This window comes from Thunnus thynnus, chromosome 5 (assembly GCF_963924715.1).
Source record: "Thunnus thynnus chromosome 5, fThuThy2.1, whole genome shotgun sequence".
In the NCBI taxonomy this organism is placed as follows: domain Eukaryota; kingdom Metazoa; phylum Chordata; class Actinopteri; order Scombriformes; family Scombridae; genus Thunnus; species Thunnus thynnus.
The window spans coordinates 4,886,502-4,905,859 of record NC_089521.1 but is presented as its reverse complement, the minus strand read 5'-3'; the positions used below and the strand labels follow the sequence as shown (position 1 = coordinate 4,905,859).

At 37.9% G+C, this 19,358-nt stretch overlaps 1 protein-coding gene and 1 long non-coding RNA gene across 2 annotated transcripts; one reads left to right on the top strand and one right to left on the bottom strand.

The window, feature by feature from the left end:
• Window position 1: 1 nt before the first annotated feature.
• LOC137182537 (uncharacterized) lies at window positions 2–4,705 on the top strand. Its single transcript, XR_010928351.1, has 3 exons — window positions 2–1,083; window positions 1,433–1,486; window positions 4,537–4,705. It is a non-coding gene; the product is annotated as an uncharacterized lncRNA (long non-coding RNA).
• Window positions 4,166–17,383, bottom strand: LOC137182532 (myosin heavy chain, fast skeletal muscle-like). Its single transcript, XM_067588805.1, has 41 exons — window positions 17,252–17,383; window positions 16,976–17,018; window positions 16,474–16,695; window positions 16,255–16,398; window positions 15,996–16,152; window positions 15,880–15,907; window positions 15,695–15,800; window positions 15,512–15,604; window positions 14,656–14,719; window positions 14,475–14,573; window positions 14,276–14,379; window positions 14,007–14,145; window positions 13,708–13,826; window positions 13,226–13,375; window positions 12,964–13,134; window positions 12,570–12,873; window positions 12,369–12,433; window positions 12,176–12,263; window positions 11,946–12,063; window positions 11,731–11,854; window positions 11,243–11,379; window positions 10,886–11,141; window positions 10,541–10,783; window positions 10,280–10,456; window positions 10,044–10,189; window positions 9,856–9,946; window positions 9,363–9,752; window positions 9,126–9,252; window positions 8,914–9,032; window positions 8,625–8,821; window positions 8,274–8,457; window positions 8,005–8,170; window positions 7,775–7,899; window positions 7,356–7,664; window positions 7,055–7,258; window positions 6,805–6,930; window positions 6,539–6,709; window positions 4,896–5,000; window positions 4,707–4,802; window positions 4,466–4,597; window positions 4,166–4,272 (listed from the first exon to the last, which is right to left on the bottom strand). Exons 3-41 carry the CDS (start codon window positions 16,678–16,680, stop codon window positions 4,252–4,254), a joined length of 5,802 nt encoding a protein of 1,933 aa, XP_067444906.1. The 5' UTR covers window positions 16,681–16,695; window positions 16,976–17,018; window positions 17,252–17,383; the 3' UTR covers window positions 4,166–4,251.
• Between the last annotated feature and the right edge of the window lie 1,975 nt (window positions 17,384–19,358).

Here is a 19,358-nt window from a genome sequence, read left to right as displayed (position 1 = left end):
TGTTTTTGATGTCAATCAGTAAAGGCAGCTCCAGTTCCTTTCTAAATATTTTCTTGACAAAATTAAGAGTTGTTGTTTTTTTTTTTTAGATCTTTAAACTTTTTTTCATGACATGACAATAGCAGGTTTCATAATATCGGTAGGAAGGAAATTTTATTTTTTACATGACTTCTAATAACAATTTTTATTTATATTGGGATCTCCAAATAGCTTCTTATCATATCCCGTGGCCTTGGCCATGATTAACACTTTGTCTAACAGATTGCATTTCAGCCACATTTTCCAGTTGTTCATGTCACACATGACACAAACAAGGTTTCATTTTAATCAAAACAGCTGTCTACACAGGCTGTGTAGCGGCTCACATTTCACAAGCGTTTTATGAGCATAAGAATGACCCCAAGTATCTTTTTAGGCTTCAAGTCTATTTTCTGCCTTTCTACACACATAACTTCATAGAGAGGCTTTCAATTTAAAGTGTTAGTCCTTCAATTGTGACGCAGCCCAGTGGCACATTACGTCATGATTATTCATCACTGTTGTAAGTTGTGCACATATGAATCATCTCATCTTTTTCAATTGCTGAAATATTCTCTTTGAGTATTTGTCAAATAGTAATAATTCCATTACAATGATTCCAAGACATGTTCTCCTGATGTACCTAATAGTGCAGGATGGGAAAGAAACCCCATCAGTGTGTGGGTCTCATCAGAGAATCTTCCTAATTTTCCAGATATGTTCTTACATCTAGCCAGAATTGCCACTTTTTGCAATTCCAAGCTGCCAAACTCATAGTTGGATTGATGTGCCTACGAGAGGGGCACATCAATCCAACGTATGCTACACAAAAACAATATGCATAGTTCATGTTGTAGCCTATCATTTTGAAGAAAGCTGAATTTTGTATATTAAGTATGATTAATTGTGTCATTTAAGACCATTAATATATTAAAAAGAGCCTTTCTTAATTGCACTTTTCCCCTATCTGTTCACTTTAAGAAGTTGTTTCTCAGCCTTTTCCTGTCACCCTATTTTTAGGTCCCATAATTCTCATGGATTACTGGGTTCAGATCCGTCAATGTGGTGAGTTCATAATTTTAGTACATTATTTTTACATTATTTTTCTATTCAATTTGAAAGGGAGCTCTTACTGATTCCTCATTCTGCTTATTATTCAGCCTGGTGATGTTTTTCTTCAGTTTGTAGTATAAAGTGTACATGCAAGTTTTAATATTTTCACTGATAACTATGTACGTTGAATTTATTTGATGCATTTTTTTGTGTTAAACATCAGTGTATTTGTAGGTTAGTTCAACCTCCTCACCTTTAACTGCATCTGCTGCTCCAAATCTCTTATCTTTAAAACTCAACCTCTAATTATTTAGTTTCTGAATGTGCTTCTTGCCACCCTTTACTTCTCATCCCCATCCAGGCAGTGCTGCAGGTCCTCAGCAGCAACTTCCAGGTTCTTCTTCATTATCTCCAGGTGAGTTTCATATTAAATACAGGACAAATGAAATTTAAACCTATTTTAGTGATTTCCCTCTTTGCCCACTCTGCATGCCTTGCTTCCTGCACAGTGTCTACCCCACAACCTGGCCAGCCTCAAGCCTCTTTTTGTATTCAAAAAGACTTCAAATCATCACATGCTTGATGTGCATTTATTATTTGATTTGTGAATTAGTGAGGGGGAAAAAAAAGTCCAGAAGTTCATTACACCCACTAACATCAAAAGCTGCTCAAACGCTTCACACCCTCTCTCTGTCTATTTCCGAACATTCCTTAGATCCACAATTTCTGCCACCTGTTGACTGACTGTACTCATAGTGGAAGCTTACTTCTGTGTGTTATTTCCACTCTGAGAATATTATTCTTTTTAATTGTAATTGAGTTCTGCTAAGCAGGAAAGGATTCACAAAATGATGAAAATGCAACACCATAGTTTGATCTTAATTTAAGATTTAATAAGCTGGTAATAATGTTAATAAAAAAAAACACATTAAAAATAGTTGAGTTAAAAACTTTATAATTAACTTTAAATAATCTTTAATGATGTGTGAAATGTGTGAAATGTTATGTTTCATACTTAACTTTTGTCATTTTAGGAAAAAGTGTTCATAGTAGTTCAAATTAATTGTTTAATTAATATGAAAATGTTGCTCTTATATATATCATAATGTATAACAGTGTTGCATATTTGGACTACCGTGGCCTGAAGCATTATAATAGATAGTTTCACCACAAACATAACTTGATCAGTCTTCTAAACACTCACTGACTGGAATTAGATTCTTTGCATTGAATGTGTTTAGCTTACAACGCAGGAGTTAAAAATGGGACACATGCCAAATATGGTTAGGACAACAGCTGATGCTTACATGACTTAAACATTTGTTGCTACACACATCTTATGTTTCAGGTTTCCATTGGCAAAAACAGATCCTGAATTTGTAATAATCCCTGCTTAAAATAGGTAATTTTAAAGTTTAATTTGAAGTCTTTTAGCTATTCATTGATTTGGGCAATTTATTGCAGCATAATGGTTACAGTAAAAATGCATACAGTATGTATTCATATTCTTCTTACATAATAGTTAATTAATTTGTTTGATTAAGAATAAAATAAAAATACCAAATAAAAGTTCAAAATACTAAATGGAACAAAAGGCTTCAAAATGAAATTATGTGAACAGTGCTGTTTAAATTGAAACAATTACATTAAGGTTAGTTTCACAAGAAATAAATAATTAAAATTATATTACTATTACTTGTGGTTAGGTGTAAGAGATATGTCTCTGGTATTCACACTCATATGTCAAGCTATTAACACTTTAACTGACTCTGCAGACATAGCTTCAAGTCCATTTTTGGCTCCACACACATCACTGCTAGCTGAATGTCACCCTCATTCCTGTTGTAGAGCGATATATTTTTTAAATGTAAAAGGCAATAGCGAAGTAATAGTGATGAACTTATGAAAAACATTATAATATCAAGTCAGGTTCATTTACATGTTTGTCTCTGTGGTGTACCTGATTGAAATAAATGTTATTTTATATGAATTGACTATTTTGGCTTCTACCTATTTTATTCAATATTTATATAATTGGACTTAAAATATTGTCACCATTTTTTTTGATTTTGTGAGTAATGCAGCTGAATGCTTTCTGATAAGAGCTAAATATAAGTATACAAGGTGTGATTTTGGGATGCCAGATTTATTGTGCTGTCTAATGTACACTAAGTCCAGCCTGTGACTTCCAAAGCAAGCTCATATATGGGAGTTATTCTAGGATTAACTAATTAGTTTATCTATTTTCATGCCTGTTTCCTTGTTGAAGATTAAAGTCACTTTGGTAAAACACATTTTATTTTTCCCTAATTTGTTTTTCTGAATTTTCCTGATGAAGAGAAGGGTGTTCTTAGACCAGCTTGGCGATTAAAGGTGCAGTGTGTAGAATTTAGTGGCATCTAGCGAGACGGATTTGGCAGAAATGGAATATAATAGTATGTTTTAATTAGTGTATAATCCCATGAAAATAAGAATTGTTGTGTTTTTGTTATCTTAGAATGAGACCTTTATATCTACATGGGGAGTGGGTCACCTTCCATGGAGACTGCCATGTTACACCGCCATGTTTCTACAGTAGCCCAGAATGGACAAATCAAACACTGGCTCTAGGGAGGGCTTTTCACACTTTTCGCAAGTTTTGTGGCCACCGTAGGTTCTCCTACACGCTTAGAAGGGGAGGGTGAGTGAGGTGTATGCAGTTGGTTGCAAACTGCAACCTTGCCACTAGATGCCACTAAATCGTACACACTGGCTTATAAGTCTCCCTGCACATCAGGGACAGGTTTATTAGCTGCCCATAACACCTTTACTTTAAATGTTAAGGATTGTTTCATCAGATAATGCATTTTTAGTTGTTGAAAACCTTTTAAAGTCACAGTAGTCATCCCAGTGGGGCTTTGCCAATGTGTTAAAAAAAGCTTATTTTATGCTTCAGTAACCAAATAGTCAGCATTAATGAATTTAAAAGTTATTTGTTTAGTTTTGTAGCTTAATAGTCTTCACATGATTTCCATTTGAGTGTGACAAATTGACCAAATTTGTCATTAGCTACCTTTCCTCGGAGGCAAAGAGATGAGAGTAATAAAGACAGAAATTTAAGAGCAAAAGCTTAACCTTTATTGTTTCAGCATAAATAGTGTCATATTGTATATCTCAACACAGCAAAACTCTCAGCTTGCTTTACTCAGCTGCTTCTTTTCCCTGTAAACAGAGAAAATGGTGTATGTAAGTTAAATTTTAATAAGCTTTAGGTGACAATAATTATAATCAGATAAATTAATTTAAACCTAATACTACGTAAGTAGAATATAGTACTGTAAAGTATCTGCTCTAACATATTGACAGATTTAAATTAAAGAATGATGATCGTTGTTTTGTTTGTTTTTTTATTTACCTTGCCGGAGTCACGGCTCTTTGCTCTCATCTTGTTGACCTGGGACTCTGCAATGTCTGCACGCTCCTCAGCCTCCTCAAGCTCATGCTGGATCTTCCTGCACTTGGACAGATGAACATTGGCCTGCTCCTCCTGGAATTCAAGACATAATAAAATGTTTAAATGTTCAAAAAGACCCGTGTGTAAAATAACTGAATTAGTATGAAGTTCTCATCATTTCAAATAAATGTTTTGCTCTTACCGCTTCCTCAGACTGCCTCTTGTAGGCCTTCACCTTGAGCTGCAGTTTGTCTACCAGATCCTGCAGCCTGGTAATGTTTTTCTTGTCCTCCTCAGTCTGTGGTAGAAAGTATTGATTTGCATGATAAATATTTGTAATGGTTTGTATATTAGATTTATCTGTACATGTTAAGTGTTAATGTGACTGTACCTGGTAGGTGAGTTCCTTCACCCTCCTCTCATATTTGCGAACACCCTTAACAGCATCTGCTCCACGTCTCTGTTCAGCCTCAACCTCTGTCTCCAGCTCACGCACCTTCAGAAAGCCAGAAAATTTATGAAATATTAAGAATCCATATCATCAGGAAGCAGATCCTCCTAACTCTATGAATTTTGGTACTTGCAGGGTGAGCTGTGTCTGTGAGGGTACAATGGCTACCAACATTCCAAGAAAGCAGGGCTGAGAGATAGGGGGGAGCTTTTGTAAGATAGCTTTATAAATTACTAAACCCAAAAAGCAGAGTGGTCAACTGTGTCAAAAGCCTTCGTTAAATCAATAAAACGAGCAGCATAGTGTTTTTTGTTACCTAATGCTGAGACTACATTGTTAATAACTAAAGAAGAAACAGAAATAGTGCTAGGCCTGAAGCCAGACTGAAATGGAGTTAGTATGGAATAAAAAATGATTTCAACTGTTCATTAACAAGTGACTCAAATATTTTAGCAAGACAAGATAGTTTTGAGATTGGATGATAATTATTCGCTACCAACTTTATGGAGAGGAAGAACATGAGCAGTCTTCCAAACTATAGGAATGATGCCAGAGGTAATGCTAAGATTGAAAATATGTCATGTATTCAGAAATGAGCTGTGCTGAGGATTTCAAAGCAAATGGTTCCAGTTTGTCATCACCTGTTCTAATGCAAACAATGGGGTAATGGTCAGTAACACTAAGGTCAAAAACATTACAGGCAGGATATTTCTCTGGTCTGTTTGTCAATTAAGTTTGATTTGAGTCCTTCAGGTTGGAGTGAGTGGGATGTGAAATAAGCTGTGTAAAATTAAAATGAATTAAGATTGTAAAAAAGATCTTCAACATTTATAGATGCTGAGGTAAGTCCGTCTAAATTGGGATCACCAAGGATAATCACCTCATGATCAATCAATAGTGTCATTCATCCAATTTTTGTAAGGCTTCTGAAGGGGCAGAATGAGGTCTCTAGACACCAGTTACTATTACTGAATTATTATGCACCAGATCAATTAAGGAAATTAATTCAAAATATTTAGCACTTGAAACTGAAGTCAACTCAAGTACAGAGAGAGATGATTTTACATATATTGCCACACCATCTCCTTTACCAGCTCTATCTGCCCTGAAAATATTAAAACCACTAAAAGAAACCGTTTGATTTTCTCTTTTTTCAGCCAAGTCTCTGTTAAAATCATAACATCCAGATGACTTTGAGATAATAGGATACTTGAGTTATCATATTTGTTATGACTTAGTAAACTACATATATTTAGATGTTTTAAGGAACCAAAACCACTTCTAGTCTTAAAATCCTGTGGATCATTTAAATCATTTAAATTAGTGCCTGAAGTAACAAGTGAAGAAGACCCAGAAGTAGTCAACTCTCAACATTAACAGTGATGAGGTTCCTGGGACATGCACCAGACTGTATGACTGCAAATCTCAAGGGGCATCTCCAAGAAATTATCACAGGTATGTTGAAAATGTCTGTCTTGTCTGAGTCCAATATAAGTTACCTGTGTTAGATGTGAACATATCTGTTTGGTTCCACATCAATATGTTTTCATTTGTTTAGCTGTGCAAATTCTTGACTGTCTTACCCTAGACTCGAGTTTCTGGAGCTGCTTCTTGCCACCCTTCATGGCCAGGTTCTCAGCCTCATCCAGGCGGTGCTGCAGGTCCTTAACAGCCACCTCCAGGTTCTTCTTCATCCTCTCCAGGTGAGCACTGGTGTCCTGCTCCTTCTTCAGCTCTTCAGCCATCATTGCAGCCTAGCATAGACAGCATTAAATGTTTATTAGAAAATATCTTGAAAAGGTGCATTTTACTTGAACTAAAATTAAGAACAAATAAAATGTAAACCTACATCAGTGATGGCCTTCTTGGCCTTCTCCTCTGCATTCCTTGCTTCCTGAACAGTGTCATCCACTTCACTCTGGATCTGAACCAAGTCAGTCTCAAGCTTCTTCTTAGTGTTCAGAAGGCTTGTGTTCTAAAAGATAAAAAATATTGTCACTTCAGTCATCAAATGCCACTAAATAAAGTGAGTATACTCACTTATTTCAGAACTGTTTAGGTTTATTATTTATAGAAAAAATAATTGAAGAAATATTCACCTGAGTGTGCAGAAGTCCAACACGCTCACTGGCATCCACCAGCTCCTGCTCAGCAATTTTGCGGCCTCTCTCTGTCTGTTCCAGGGCAACTCTGAGTTCCTCAATTTCAGCCACCATGAGACCGTTTCTGCGTTCCACCATAGCAGCTTGTTCCTTGATGTCATCCTGGGCTCTGACAGCATCATCAAGGTGCAATTGTGCATCCTGGCGAAAAATCACAGGGAAATATTTACATCAATACCAAAAAGTAGATGCACTGACTGACTATAGTCCATGCAATAATAACTTTGTATAACAATACCTTCAGCTGTGCCTGCACATTCCTCAACTGCTTCTGGGACTCAGCAGCCTGGCGATTGGCATGGCTCAGCTGAATCTCCATCTCGTTCAGATCTCCCTCCATCTTCTTCTTGATTCTCAGGGCATCATTTCTGCTCCTGACCTCAGAATCCAGAGTGCTCTGCATGGAGTCAATCACCCTCTGGCTGTTCCTCTTGATCTGCTCCATCTCCTCATCTTTCTCTGCCAGCTTCCTGTCCACCTCACCTTTAATCTGGTTGAGCTCCAGCTGGACGCGCAGGATCTTAGACTCTTCATGTTCCAGAGTGCCCTAATGATATCAGAAATTAAAATGTTCATCTCTGCCTTCATACTTTCTATAATGTATTCATCCATTATTTGAAATTCCGTTTCAGAAGATCTTCCCGAAAATGTTTTTACCTCAGCCTCTTCAAGAGCTGTCTGGATCTCAGCCTTCTCTGTCTCCACCTGCTTCTTGGACTTCTCCAGCTCATGGATGCTCTTGCCAGTCTCACCAATCTGTTCGGTCAGATCTGAGATCTCCTCTGCAGAGAGATGTATGTGTTTAATGTTGATAAGCCTTAAAATGTAAAATATAAAATTGAAAATAATCTAACTATAGTTGCTAACACAATCTGGTAGGAACTCACGTTGCAGGTTCTTGTTTTCACGCTTCATGGTCTCCAGCTGATCCAGAGCTTCCTCGTAAGAGTTCTTCATCTTGAACATCTCAGTGCTGAGAGAACGAGCCTCCTTCTGAGCTCCTTCAAGCTCTGCCTGACCCTCCTCATACTTTTGTTTCCACTCTGCCAACACCTAAATTGCACAATTTATACAGTAGGGTTACTTATTAATAAATACAATGACAAATAATTGTCATTGTCTTTGTTTTTTGGTCATACTAAATAAATGGTGGTACCTTGTCAAAGTTCCTCTGCTTCTTGTCCAGGTTGGCGGCCAGCCCATTAGCCCTCTCCACATCAATCATGAGGTCCTCCACCTCACTCTGGAGCCTCTGTTTGGTTTTCTCCAGAGAAGCACACTTGGAGTTCACAGCCTCAATCTGCTCCTCAGCCTCCTGAAGGCGCTGGGCAAGCTTTTTCCTGTTAAAAACATGGGAATTTTGTTTCTCTGTCAAGGATTTACACAAGACTTTGTGAGTTTTGTGAGTGTTTAAATGTGTTTAAAGTATTGATTCAAATACTATTGTCAGTTGAGCTACACTATGATGCTAGCCTTGTGGCCAATTAATTGTTTAAATTTTACTCACTTGGCCTCCTCAAGCTCCTCAGTGCGCTGGATAGCATCGGTTTCATACTTAGTTCTCCACTGAGCCACCTCACTGTTGGCCTTGGACATTCCACGCTGCAGCTCAGCCTTGGCCTCCTGCTCCTCTTCAAACTGCTCCCTCAGCAGATCACAGTCATGGCGGGCTGATTGCAGTCCATGGGCAAGAGCATTCTTGGCCTGGTATCAGAAATATTATTGAATGTGCAAAATTTCTAAATAACTAGTATAAATAATACCCCTTTTACACTCTTATTTCAAGTTTCTTTTACCTTAACCTCCTCTTCAATATGTCTCTTCAGCTCTTCAATCTGCTGTGTGAAGGCCTGTTTGCCTCTGGTCAGCTGGGAGACTAGACCTTCTTTCTCTTCAATTTGACGGCCAAACTCACCTGGTGTGAAAATTGTCATTAAACATTACTTTATGTCCAATTTCTCAGTTATACACTGCAGGTCACTGTAGTTGAATGCTGTTTCATACATACCATTTTCTGTCAGGAGACGTGCTTTCTGTGCACCCAGATCATTGATTTGACGGAGATTTTCATCATTCTTGGTCTTCAGTTCGCTAAGTTGGTCCTCAAGAGTACGGCACAGCTTTTCAAGATTTCCCTGATGAGGAAAGGTTTTCAGTATCAGAGATGAAATTTTATTTATGATACTAGTTACTTGCTGTACTACTTTGGATATTAGTTAAAAACACAGTGTAAGGTATTATATACCTTTGCTTTAGAAACAGCTTCCATGTTGCTGGAGAGGTCATCAATCTCCATCTTGTATTCACTCTTTTCCTTCTCAAGCTTCTGCTTGACACGCTGGAGGTTGTCGATCTGCTCACCCAGCTCAGCAACGCTGTCAGCCTGCTTCTTGCGCAGAGCAGCAGCAGTGGCCTCATGCTGCAGGGTGGCCTCTTCAAGGTCACGGCGGACCTTCTGGAACTCAGCCTCGCGCTTCTTGTTCATCTCAATCTGAGCAGCAGTGGCACCACCGGCCTCCTCCAGCCTCTCACTGATCTCCTCAAGTTCCCTGGAGAGATCAGCTCTCTGCTTCTCAACCTTGGCACGAGCAGCACGCTCAGCCTCAATCTCCTCCTCCAGTTCCTCAATACGGGCCTGTTGAATGTAGATGTGTTGTCTTTCAGTAAACTTTCACTTTTAAAACATACAGTAGGAAATGTACAGAGAAATATTTTATGTAACACTGTATGCGAGTCACCTGAAGCTCCTTGATCTTCTTCTGAAGCTGAGCACCCATTGACTGCTCATCCTCAATCTTGCTAAGGAGCTGACTAGTTTCAAAGTCCTTCCTTTGAAAGTAAAAGAGTGCATAGTAAGACTTTATCCATGCTGTTGGCCATGTCTAGAAACCTTATCATTGTTTTAGTATGAAAACAATTATTTTACTTTTTAATTTTCTCCTCAGACTGCTGTTTGTCGTTCTCAAGATCCATGATAGATTCCTGGGCCAGTTTCAGATCACCCTCAAGCTTTCTCTTGGCTCTCTCCAGGTCCATACGCAGCTTCTTCTCTTGCTCCAGAGAACCCTCAAGCTGCACATTAATACGTAGTTAGTTATATGTATATAGTGTGTAATTATCATGTTCAAGAAGAACCTTGTTTTTTCAATCTAAGTGACTTACATCATCCACTTGCTGCTCAAGCTTGGTCTTTGACTTGGTCAGTGAGTTGACTTTGTCCTCCTCAGCTTGCAGGTCATCAAGAGTCTGCTGATGAGCCTCCTGAAGGGCTTTCTTCTCCTTGGTCAGCTTAGCAATGCTCTCATCCTGAGAGGCCATCTCCTCAGTCAGATTCTTCACCTAAGTTTGCAAGAAAGATGTTGTTATCAATCGTTAACTTTGATAATGTTACTTGATCTGCTATATATAGTAATATTTACAAACCTTGTTCTCAGTGGCATGTTTCTCCTTTTCCACTTTGGCCAAAGTCAGCTCCAGGTCATCAATATCCTTCTTGAGCTCAGAGCATTCATCCTCCAGCTTTCTCTTCTTGGCAGTAAGCTCAGCATTGATTTCCTCTTCATCCTCCAGTCTCTCAGTTGTCTCTTTGAGTTTGGCCTCCAGCTGAATCTTACTCTTGATAAGTCCCTCACATCTCTCCTCAGCATCTGACAGATTCTCTGATTCCTAGTTCACATTGGGAAAAAGGTGTGAGCACATCAACAGTTTACAGACACAAACTGAAAAAAGGGTTAGGGGTTAGCTGCAGTTCTTTTGGTGTCTACGTACAGATGCTACTTGCAGCTGCAGATCGTTCTTCTCCTGCAGGAGAGACACCATCTTTTCCTCCAGTTCCTTCTTCTTGGCCAGAGCGGTAGCCAAGTCTTTTTCCATCTTCTCATAGTTCTCCTTCATCTGCATCAGCTCCTTCTCAGTTTCAGCACTCTTCAGCAGAGGCTTGATCTTGTAGTACACCTTCATCCATGGCCAGTGTTTGACATTCATGAATGAACGTACGTTGTACTGGATTGTATAGATAGCATCCCTGCAGACAAAAAGTTGCTGTTATGGACAATGTTGTTTTTTGTTGTTTGTGAATTTTTCATACCATGACTGTGTGTACATGATTAGCTGTTTTAAACATGCCTCCTCTCCGTCATCTTCACAAACTCCCTTCTCATGAGGAACCCACGGCAGATAGCCTGAGTCATGGTGACAAGAGATGCCAATTTTTCATCTCTCATTTCCTCAAGGGTACCCAGCAGACCAGCCTTGAAGAACACCTGAACAAACAGAAAATAAAAATGAATGTTTGCACAATAAAATTAAACACTGATACTAGGATGAATTCGGAGATCATACCTAACACCATGTAAAACAATCAAATTGACAAAACGATTTTTGTCTACATGATTCAAGGGTTTAATAAATGGCCACATGCTGGGTGCTCTGGATATATACCAGTGATTAATCATTTGTTTCTTGGCCCATGGTCTAACATAGCACTAAAATCATTAAAATTAGGTAAGTGATTTTCGAGACATTCTGCTAATTAACTGACAAACAAACAAACTGAACAATTAATTCTCCTTTGTAATTATGCCAAAGTAAAATAAGGAAAGTGAGGAGCTAACCTTGGTGTGTCCAAATCTGTACTGGTCATGATCAACATCGATCGAACCAAGCAGCTTCTCTGCAGCCTTCTTGTTGTCAATGAACTGGCCATCAGGGATGACGCTGGCATTCAGTACCTTGTACCTTTTCATTAGAAAGTTTATGGTCACTGTAAGGATTCATTTTGTAGTTTTTTTCAACTATTAGAAGATGTTAAGAACATATTCATTGATACCTCTGCTTGAAGTCACCATAGAGGATTCTGCTGGGGAAACCTTTTCTGCAGATTCTGATACCCTCCAGCACACCGTTACACCTGAGCTGGTGGATGACCAGGAAGTTCTCCATCAGACCTGTAAGAAAGACATTTCTTATCATTTTTGTGAATAGTCATTCTACTTGTTAAAGCAGCACAAACTTAAGTAAACTGTATCAACAAGATCTAAGATTACATTATCTATGTACCTGGAGTCTTTGACTCATTGGGAATCAGACAGCGCACAAAGTGAGGATGGGTGCTCCTCAAGTTAGTCATCAGCTTGCCCAAGTTCTCCTGTAGATCCAAAACAGTAAATCTGGTCATAAAATGTAACACACGTGAGTTTGAGTATAAACTGAGATATGATGTTATGCCTAGGTTTGCAATGTTAAACCTTACCCTAAACTGTGAAGACACAGTCTGCATAGAACCACCCTTCTTCTTGCCTCCCTTCTTTGCAGTATCTGTTGATAATTTTAAGTAGAAAACATTTTGTTAGAAAGAGACTTCATATTTCCATGAACACATTCTACAGTTAGTTAAAATACACAGTATCTGCAACCTTAAATATGTTTTAGTTTACTGTTGTTAATGTCATACCCTCAGCAACAGCAGGAGGATACAGAAGAGCCAAAAGTTTGACTGGGGACTTCTGGTACAGCTGCAGGACAGACTCATTCAGTGGGTCCTTGTTCTTGTCAAGCCAGCCACTGATATTGTAGTCTACAGTACCAGCATAGTGCACCAGGGAGAAGTGGGCCTCAGCCTTGCCCTTGGCTGGCTTTGGCTTCTCAAATGCTTTATTTTTGCCAAGATGCTGGTCATACAGCTTGTTCTTGAAGGACATGTCTGTGGCCTTGGGGAACATGCACTCCTCTTCAAGGATGGAGAAGATGCCCATGGGCTTTAAAAAAGTGGAAGAAGTTTGTCATTAAAGGAATACATGAAGTTATAGTAATAACAATTACATAGAATCACAAAACCTAATGCTTACCTTTTCAATCAGCTCAATACAGGCAGCCAAGTCCATGCCAAAGTCAATGAACTCCCAGATAATGCCCTCCTTCTTGTACTCTTCTTGCTCCAGCACAAACATGGTGTGGTTGAAGAACTGTTGCAGTTTCTCATTGGTGAAGTTGATGCACAGCTGTTCCATGCTGTTGAACTGTGAGCGGACAAGTGATTAGGATAATCAATGGAAATCAATAATAATACCTTGTCATAAACAAATCAGCTTTGTTAGGAATAAACCTTACATCAAAGATTTCAAAGCCAGCAATATCCAGGACACCAATGAAGAACTGCCTGGACTGTTTAGTGTCCAACATCTGGTTGATACGGATGACCATCCACAAGAACATCCTCTCATAGATGGACTTGGCCAGGGCAGTCACTGAGTTCAGCACCTGAAAAAAGAACAGAGAAAAGATATGATTTGACCAAAGTCTGTCAGTTGTTTTGTAAAATGCTGGATTACTGTTTGTCTGAATTCAATCCATTTACATTTGTGTATTTGTTATAATACAAAAAACTTCTAATGTTCTATGAGATTAGAGCTAGATGTCAAACTACACCTAATATTACAAACCAGCAGGGACTAACACATTTTCTCAATTATATTTTTCCTGATAAAGTCTCCGTTGAATAACTTTAGTGGTGCTAATTTGACTAAACAGTTTTAACATAAATATAACTTGTAAATCAGTGAAAGAAATTGACACCAGTATGTCTTGTTTACCTGAGGTACAGTTTGTCCCTTGGTGACAAACTCATTTCCGACCTTCACTCTGGGATAGCACAGAGCCTTCAGCATGTCAGCAGAGTTTAGACCCAACAAGTAAGCAACCTTGTCAGCATCTGAAAATAGTTTTACAGTTAATAATACAGTATACCTTGTCAGCATCTGAAAATAGTTTTACAGTTAATAATACAGTATGTGACAGAGATTGTCTGTCATGATATAACAGAAACCTGTCTGGTAAAGGACCTTACCCCTTTTCTCAAGCTATTCACTTTTAGATAACACTCAATACTCACCCTCTGTGCCATCAGGCTCAGCCTGCTCCTCACGCTGCTTCTGCTTGAACTTCATGTTACCATGGTGGATGACAGCACCAGTCATTTTGTAGATGCTCATCTTCTCCTCACCACTGAAGCCCAGGATATCAATAGCATTCTGTGTGCAAAGGAGGTGTCCATATGAAACACAGTCACTTTAGAAAATGCATTTATTTAAGTATAGTTGTTTTTATGTTGCATTTAATGCATAAAATATTTTAACATCTTTTGAAGATGAGATCACTTACATCGGTGGCCTCCAGCTCAACTTTGTCATCAATGCTGGCCACAGTAAGCTGACCCATGCTGATCATGGGGAAGTCATATGGGTTGGTTGTGATGAGTGACATTTCTGGAGATCAAAAAAGGGTGAGAAGTTCATCATATTATGTTTCATATGAATACTATAAGTAAGTCTAACGTTGTATAACGACTCAGTCTGCTTACCAATCAGCTCAGGCTTGTGGTTGGTCATCATCTGGTAGAAGATGTGGTAGCCTCTCTCATCAGGAAGCTGGAATGTCACTCTAGACTTCTCCAGCAGATCTACAAATGTTGTTCATGAGTCACAATTTGGCCAACTTTCAGTGCAAGTCATATGTATTTAAAATGAGAATTTGCGACTTACATGTCTCAATATCAGCACTAGCCAATTTGCCAGTTGTTCCAAAATGGATTCTGATGAATTTACCCTGTTTGGAACAAAGGAATATTTAATGCTCTTCCACCTGGGCAATGTGCAACAAGACCTTTCTCATGTGTAGAAATTTGGGGTGCAACGGATCATAGTTGATCCGTGATCCGTACGGATCGCCCCCCACGGTTCGGTAAGCATGTGAACCGCGGATTAATTGCAAAATTTAACATCTCATTTAAAATAAAGTAAACAAACTGCTGTAAGTACAAGTCATAGACAGACAGCGCGTCGCTGACAGGGATTTTGAAGAGCCACGACCAAACCAGCATTTAACGGTTCCGTAGTGACATCTGCAGCTTTGTTTACACGCTGTTTAATGTGCTTCAGCTGAGCAGCTAATTAGCTACGTAGCTGCTAACTGACCTTAGCGGTGAATGTTTGATTTGTGGCTCGTTCAACAAGCTGCAGGACAAGACGTGTGTTCATATTTGAAGTTTTGATGATGTGGACACAGGCTGTTGTTTCATTCACTACCATGTTTAAAGGAAGAAGGTATCATGCTTCATATTGCAATTTAATTTAACAATTGAGCTTTGAATATTTAATATAGTTTAAGATTTTATTTAAATATTGGACATCTTGAATGTTGTTTTCATTTAAGACCATGGGCAGGAGTTCCATGCTGTAAGTGTTTAACAGAATATATGGAATACAAAGTTTTGTCGCTTTTTCTTTTTCTTTTTCTGATGCGAGAAATGATCCGATCCGTGACTCAAATCCGTGATACGATCCGAACCGTGAGTTTTGTGACCCGTTGCACCCTTAGTAGAAATCGCTCCATACTTACAAAACGAGAGGAGTTGTCATTTCTCACAGTTTTGGCGTTACCATAGGCCTCCAGCAAGGGATTGGCTGCGATAATCTGATCCTCCAGTGACCCCTACAATGCAGGATTAGAGTTGATATCAGCCAAGGACTTGATTTTTTTCTCCTGGGAACATATTCTATAATTTTAGGAATGTTAACATACCTGTATCTTTCCTGTGTCCTTCTTCTTGTCTCCACCAACTGAGATTGTTGCAAAGTACTGGATGACACGCTTGGTGTTCACAGTCTTTCCAGCACCAGATTCTCCACTGGATATAGACACAAACTCATAAGAATTTGATCAAGATATTTGATTATATTGTAAAGTTCAACGAATGTAACACTTACGTGATCAAGACAGACTGGTTCTCCCTATCTGTAAAAATGAAAAACAAAGCAATTAACTGTATTTCTGCAAAAGAAACCTCCCTGTACTGATAAATTCTACATTGTTAAGGACATACCACAAAGCATGAACTGATAAGCGTTGTCAGAGACAGAGAAGATGTGGGGTGGAGCCTCCATACGCTTCTTGCCTCTATAGGCGCTTACAACTTCAGCATCGTACACTGGGAGCCACTTGTAGGGGTTCACAGTGGCGCAGAACAACCCAGAGTAGGTCTGAAAGTGATCATGGAGACATTACAGTTAACTTCATGTTTTCTACAAGCACTGTAGAGTAATTTTCAATATTTCTATTTGCTCAGTATCAGATTGTCTTACGTAGATCATCCATGCTGCATAACGCTCTTTGAGGTTATACAAGACAGAGGCTTCATTGAGATGGGTCATCATGGCCATGTCCTCAATTTTGTCAAACTTGGGAGGGTTCATTGGACAGACGTCATCTTCTTTAACTGTCCTCTCCTGGAACAGGACATTGTTCACAATGAGAACTGATCACATTTATCTCCCATTTGAGTCAGACTGTATGATACCAACCTCCTGTGTGTCCAGGACTTTGACGGTGACTTTGCCACCCTCTTTCTTGAGTATTGTTGCCTTCAGGTACAGCTCTTTGGCATCGGCCACATAGCAGGCTGTCTTGGCATCAAATGGTTTGTTTTGAGCCTCAAGCCTCTCCTTCTCTGGTTTACGGAGATAAATGGCAGCTTTGCCATAAAGGGCCATTTCCGCGTCCGTACTCATGGTGGCGGCTTATGTCTAACAAGTCAAAAAATAGCAATCTTAGTCTGATTTTCTGTTCCTGTTGTTCAAAAATATCTGTGTTCTGGGTATACACCAATCAACCTCAAAACAATGTCTTTGCATATTCATAGGTGGTCTTCTGCTCAGTAAAAGCTTTTCATTCTGACCTTATAGTTATACAACAATATTTGAGTTTTGTCCAAATTGGATGAAGAATACACAAGGTCACTGATTCAACATGCACAAACTTTAACATTATGTTAAAAAAATCATCAGTGGTAAAAGTTGTACATACCTTACCCCTACTCTCAGTGAAAAGAATGTTATATTCCACAATCCTGTTGAAAACATTAGATTTTAGTCAGTGCAGAAAACAACAAATTAATAAGAATTGTTAAAATGTAACACACTCCTACACTATTTATTGTACTATTTATTAAGTTACAAGAAAAAATAAATAAATATATATATATAATATATATATTTAATAAAAATTCCCTATGTTGTAAACTAATATCTAGAATGAGAAATACATTTCAATAGTACAATGTTCAACAGCAGAGAACCTCACCACAAGCAGGAACGTCACTAGTCTTCTACCACACAGCCTGGAGCTCCTCTTCCACCCCTTATATTTGCCTGGTTTGCTTACAAAGCAAAGGTTAAGGAAGGGTTACATGCCAAATATGGGTAGAATGATAGTTGAGACATAGAGCATTTGAAATATTTTGCTGATACTTGTAATTTGGGAGAATTCCTACTTCAAATAATTTTGAGTAATTTTGAAACACTTTAATATATATAAATATAAGCAGTAAATGTAATAATTGTTTAATATAAAAAATGTGAATAAAATGATTACACTTCACAGGAATCTGTGGTATTATCACTCACATATTAAGGTATAAACACCTTTAAAAGATTAAGTCCATGAGTGTGTTATATTGACCCAATGTGTCCCCATACCAAAAAGCATCCAGACATCAAAAACGCGTGAGAGGTGGATGAGTTGTCATAATGGTCTCTAATTTTTTTTTTTTTTCGCTTGTGAAAAGCCTGGTGGCTGGACTTTTTATGTTTGCATTGTGCTTTTGTTTGATAATTTATGCGTCTGAATAAACCTGATTGTGCTGAGGTGAGTGGAGCACATTACTTTGTTTTTATACAGATTAGTGACAGTGGTTTTGGTACTTGTTTTGACATGATATTGTGATTGATTTTTCCAAGCTAATGGCTTTTATTATATGTAACTTTTATTGAAAGTTATATATAATATAACTTTAATAAAAGTTGTAAAAGTTATATATTTTATATGCAATCTTTTTAATGACTAATTTAGCCAAAATTTAATTGAATATTATTATTTTTAATTGTTACATTTAAAACATAATAATAATAAAATTGTATTATTTAAATTTATTTATTTATTTTTTATTTTTATTTTATTTTTTTATTTTTCCATTTTATTCAACATGTTAATGTAGAAAAATTGCACATTTATTTTTTTTCTTCTAAACTAACACACATTCACAACTAACATTAATATGATTTCACAAGAATGTCGCTGTCTCCTGAAACGTACATTCAATGGGGTTCCAAGCTCCATTATTTGTTATTAGAAAAGATTATGTCTACATCGTAGGGTGAGTTTGATTTAGTAGTCAGTTGTCAGCTAACATGGGGTGCATTGAGGAGCACATACGGTGTCTTTGAAGCTGCATTTGTTGGGGGCCCTCTGTCGTACTCCATCATGTCATTTGAGTAGTTTTAAAGGAGGTGAAAGAAGTGGGCATGTCATCGAAGAGTGGGAACGTGCAAGGCTCGCCCTGGATTGGTTGACTGTATATTGATCTAAACTGATTACTGATCTAAACTTAAGAAGAGATAATGTGTTAAAATGTTGCCATGACCCTGCATTTACTCACTTGGATGCCACAAAATGTCTTTTAATGGTGTAATATGTAGTTATATTACTTATTATTTCAAAGATGTTTGTCATAAGTTAATTTTCAAAATGTTACATTTACACAAATGTACGATCTATTTTGCATCTGACAAGACTATTGCACTTCTGCCAACTACTGCTGCATTTAGAAAATCAACATGTTATCTAACTGTGTTTATTTGCTCTATGTGTGAATATAAATATCTGCTGTCAGTTGCTGCAGACAAACACTTGAGTGTTAACTGATACTTGAGTTAGTTCACATTGTGGTTAGATGTCTACAAGATGTGGTTTAATTGTTCATAATTAGACCATTTATACAGCACATCATTGCACAGCCTTATTGTATGTATCATATAGTTTTTTTTGTTGTTTTTTTTATTTTTATTTAAAAAAAAGTTGTTAAAAATATATATACAGTATATATATACTGTATATATATGCTCCAGATTCCTGAAGAGGTAGTTTTATTCAGACTTAGCCCTGTTTCTCAACAAATTATGTTTAACATTATTTAATGCTCTGATGACAGTTGGCCAACCAAACCAGTAGCTGTGAACATGATTGATGGCTCACAGTGAAGCCCTCCCACTGCAGAATTTACCTCACTCAGTCAAAATCTAAAGCCATATACCCTTTAAGCTACATTGATAAGAACAAGCAAAACTACTATTTACACATGTTACATTCTGATGTTTTTGACAGTATTAAATGAGAAAATCTATGACAGATT

Bases quoted from the DNA above. Each gene is read 5' to 3' on its own strand.
- LOC137182532 (XM_067588805.1), bottom strand. From the start codon at position 16,680: ATGAGTACGGACGCGGAAATGGCCCTTTATGGCAAAGCTGCCATTTAT. The intron at 11,142-11,242 runs GCATGTTTAAAA...TTTTGTCTGCAG, and splicing joins GTGAAGATGACGGAGAGGAG to GGATGCTATCTATACAATCC. The intron at 9,253-9,362 runs GTATATAATACC...TTTCCTCATCAG, and splicing joins AAGCTGTTTCTAAAGCAAAG to GGAAATCTTGAAAAGCTGTG.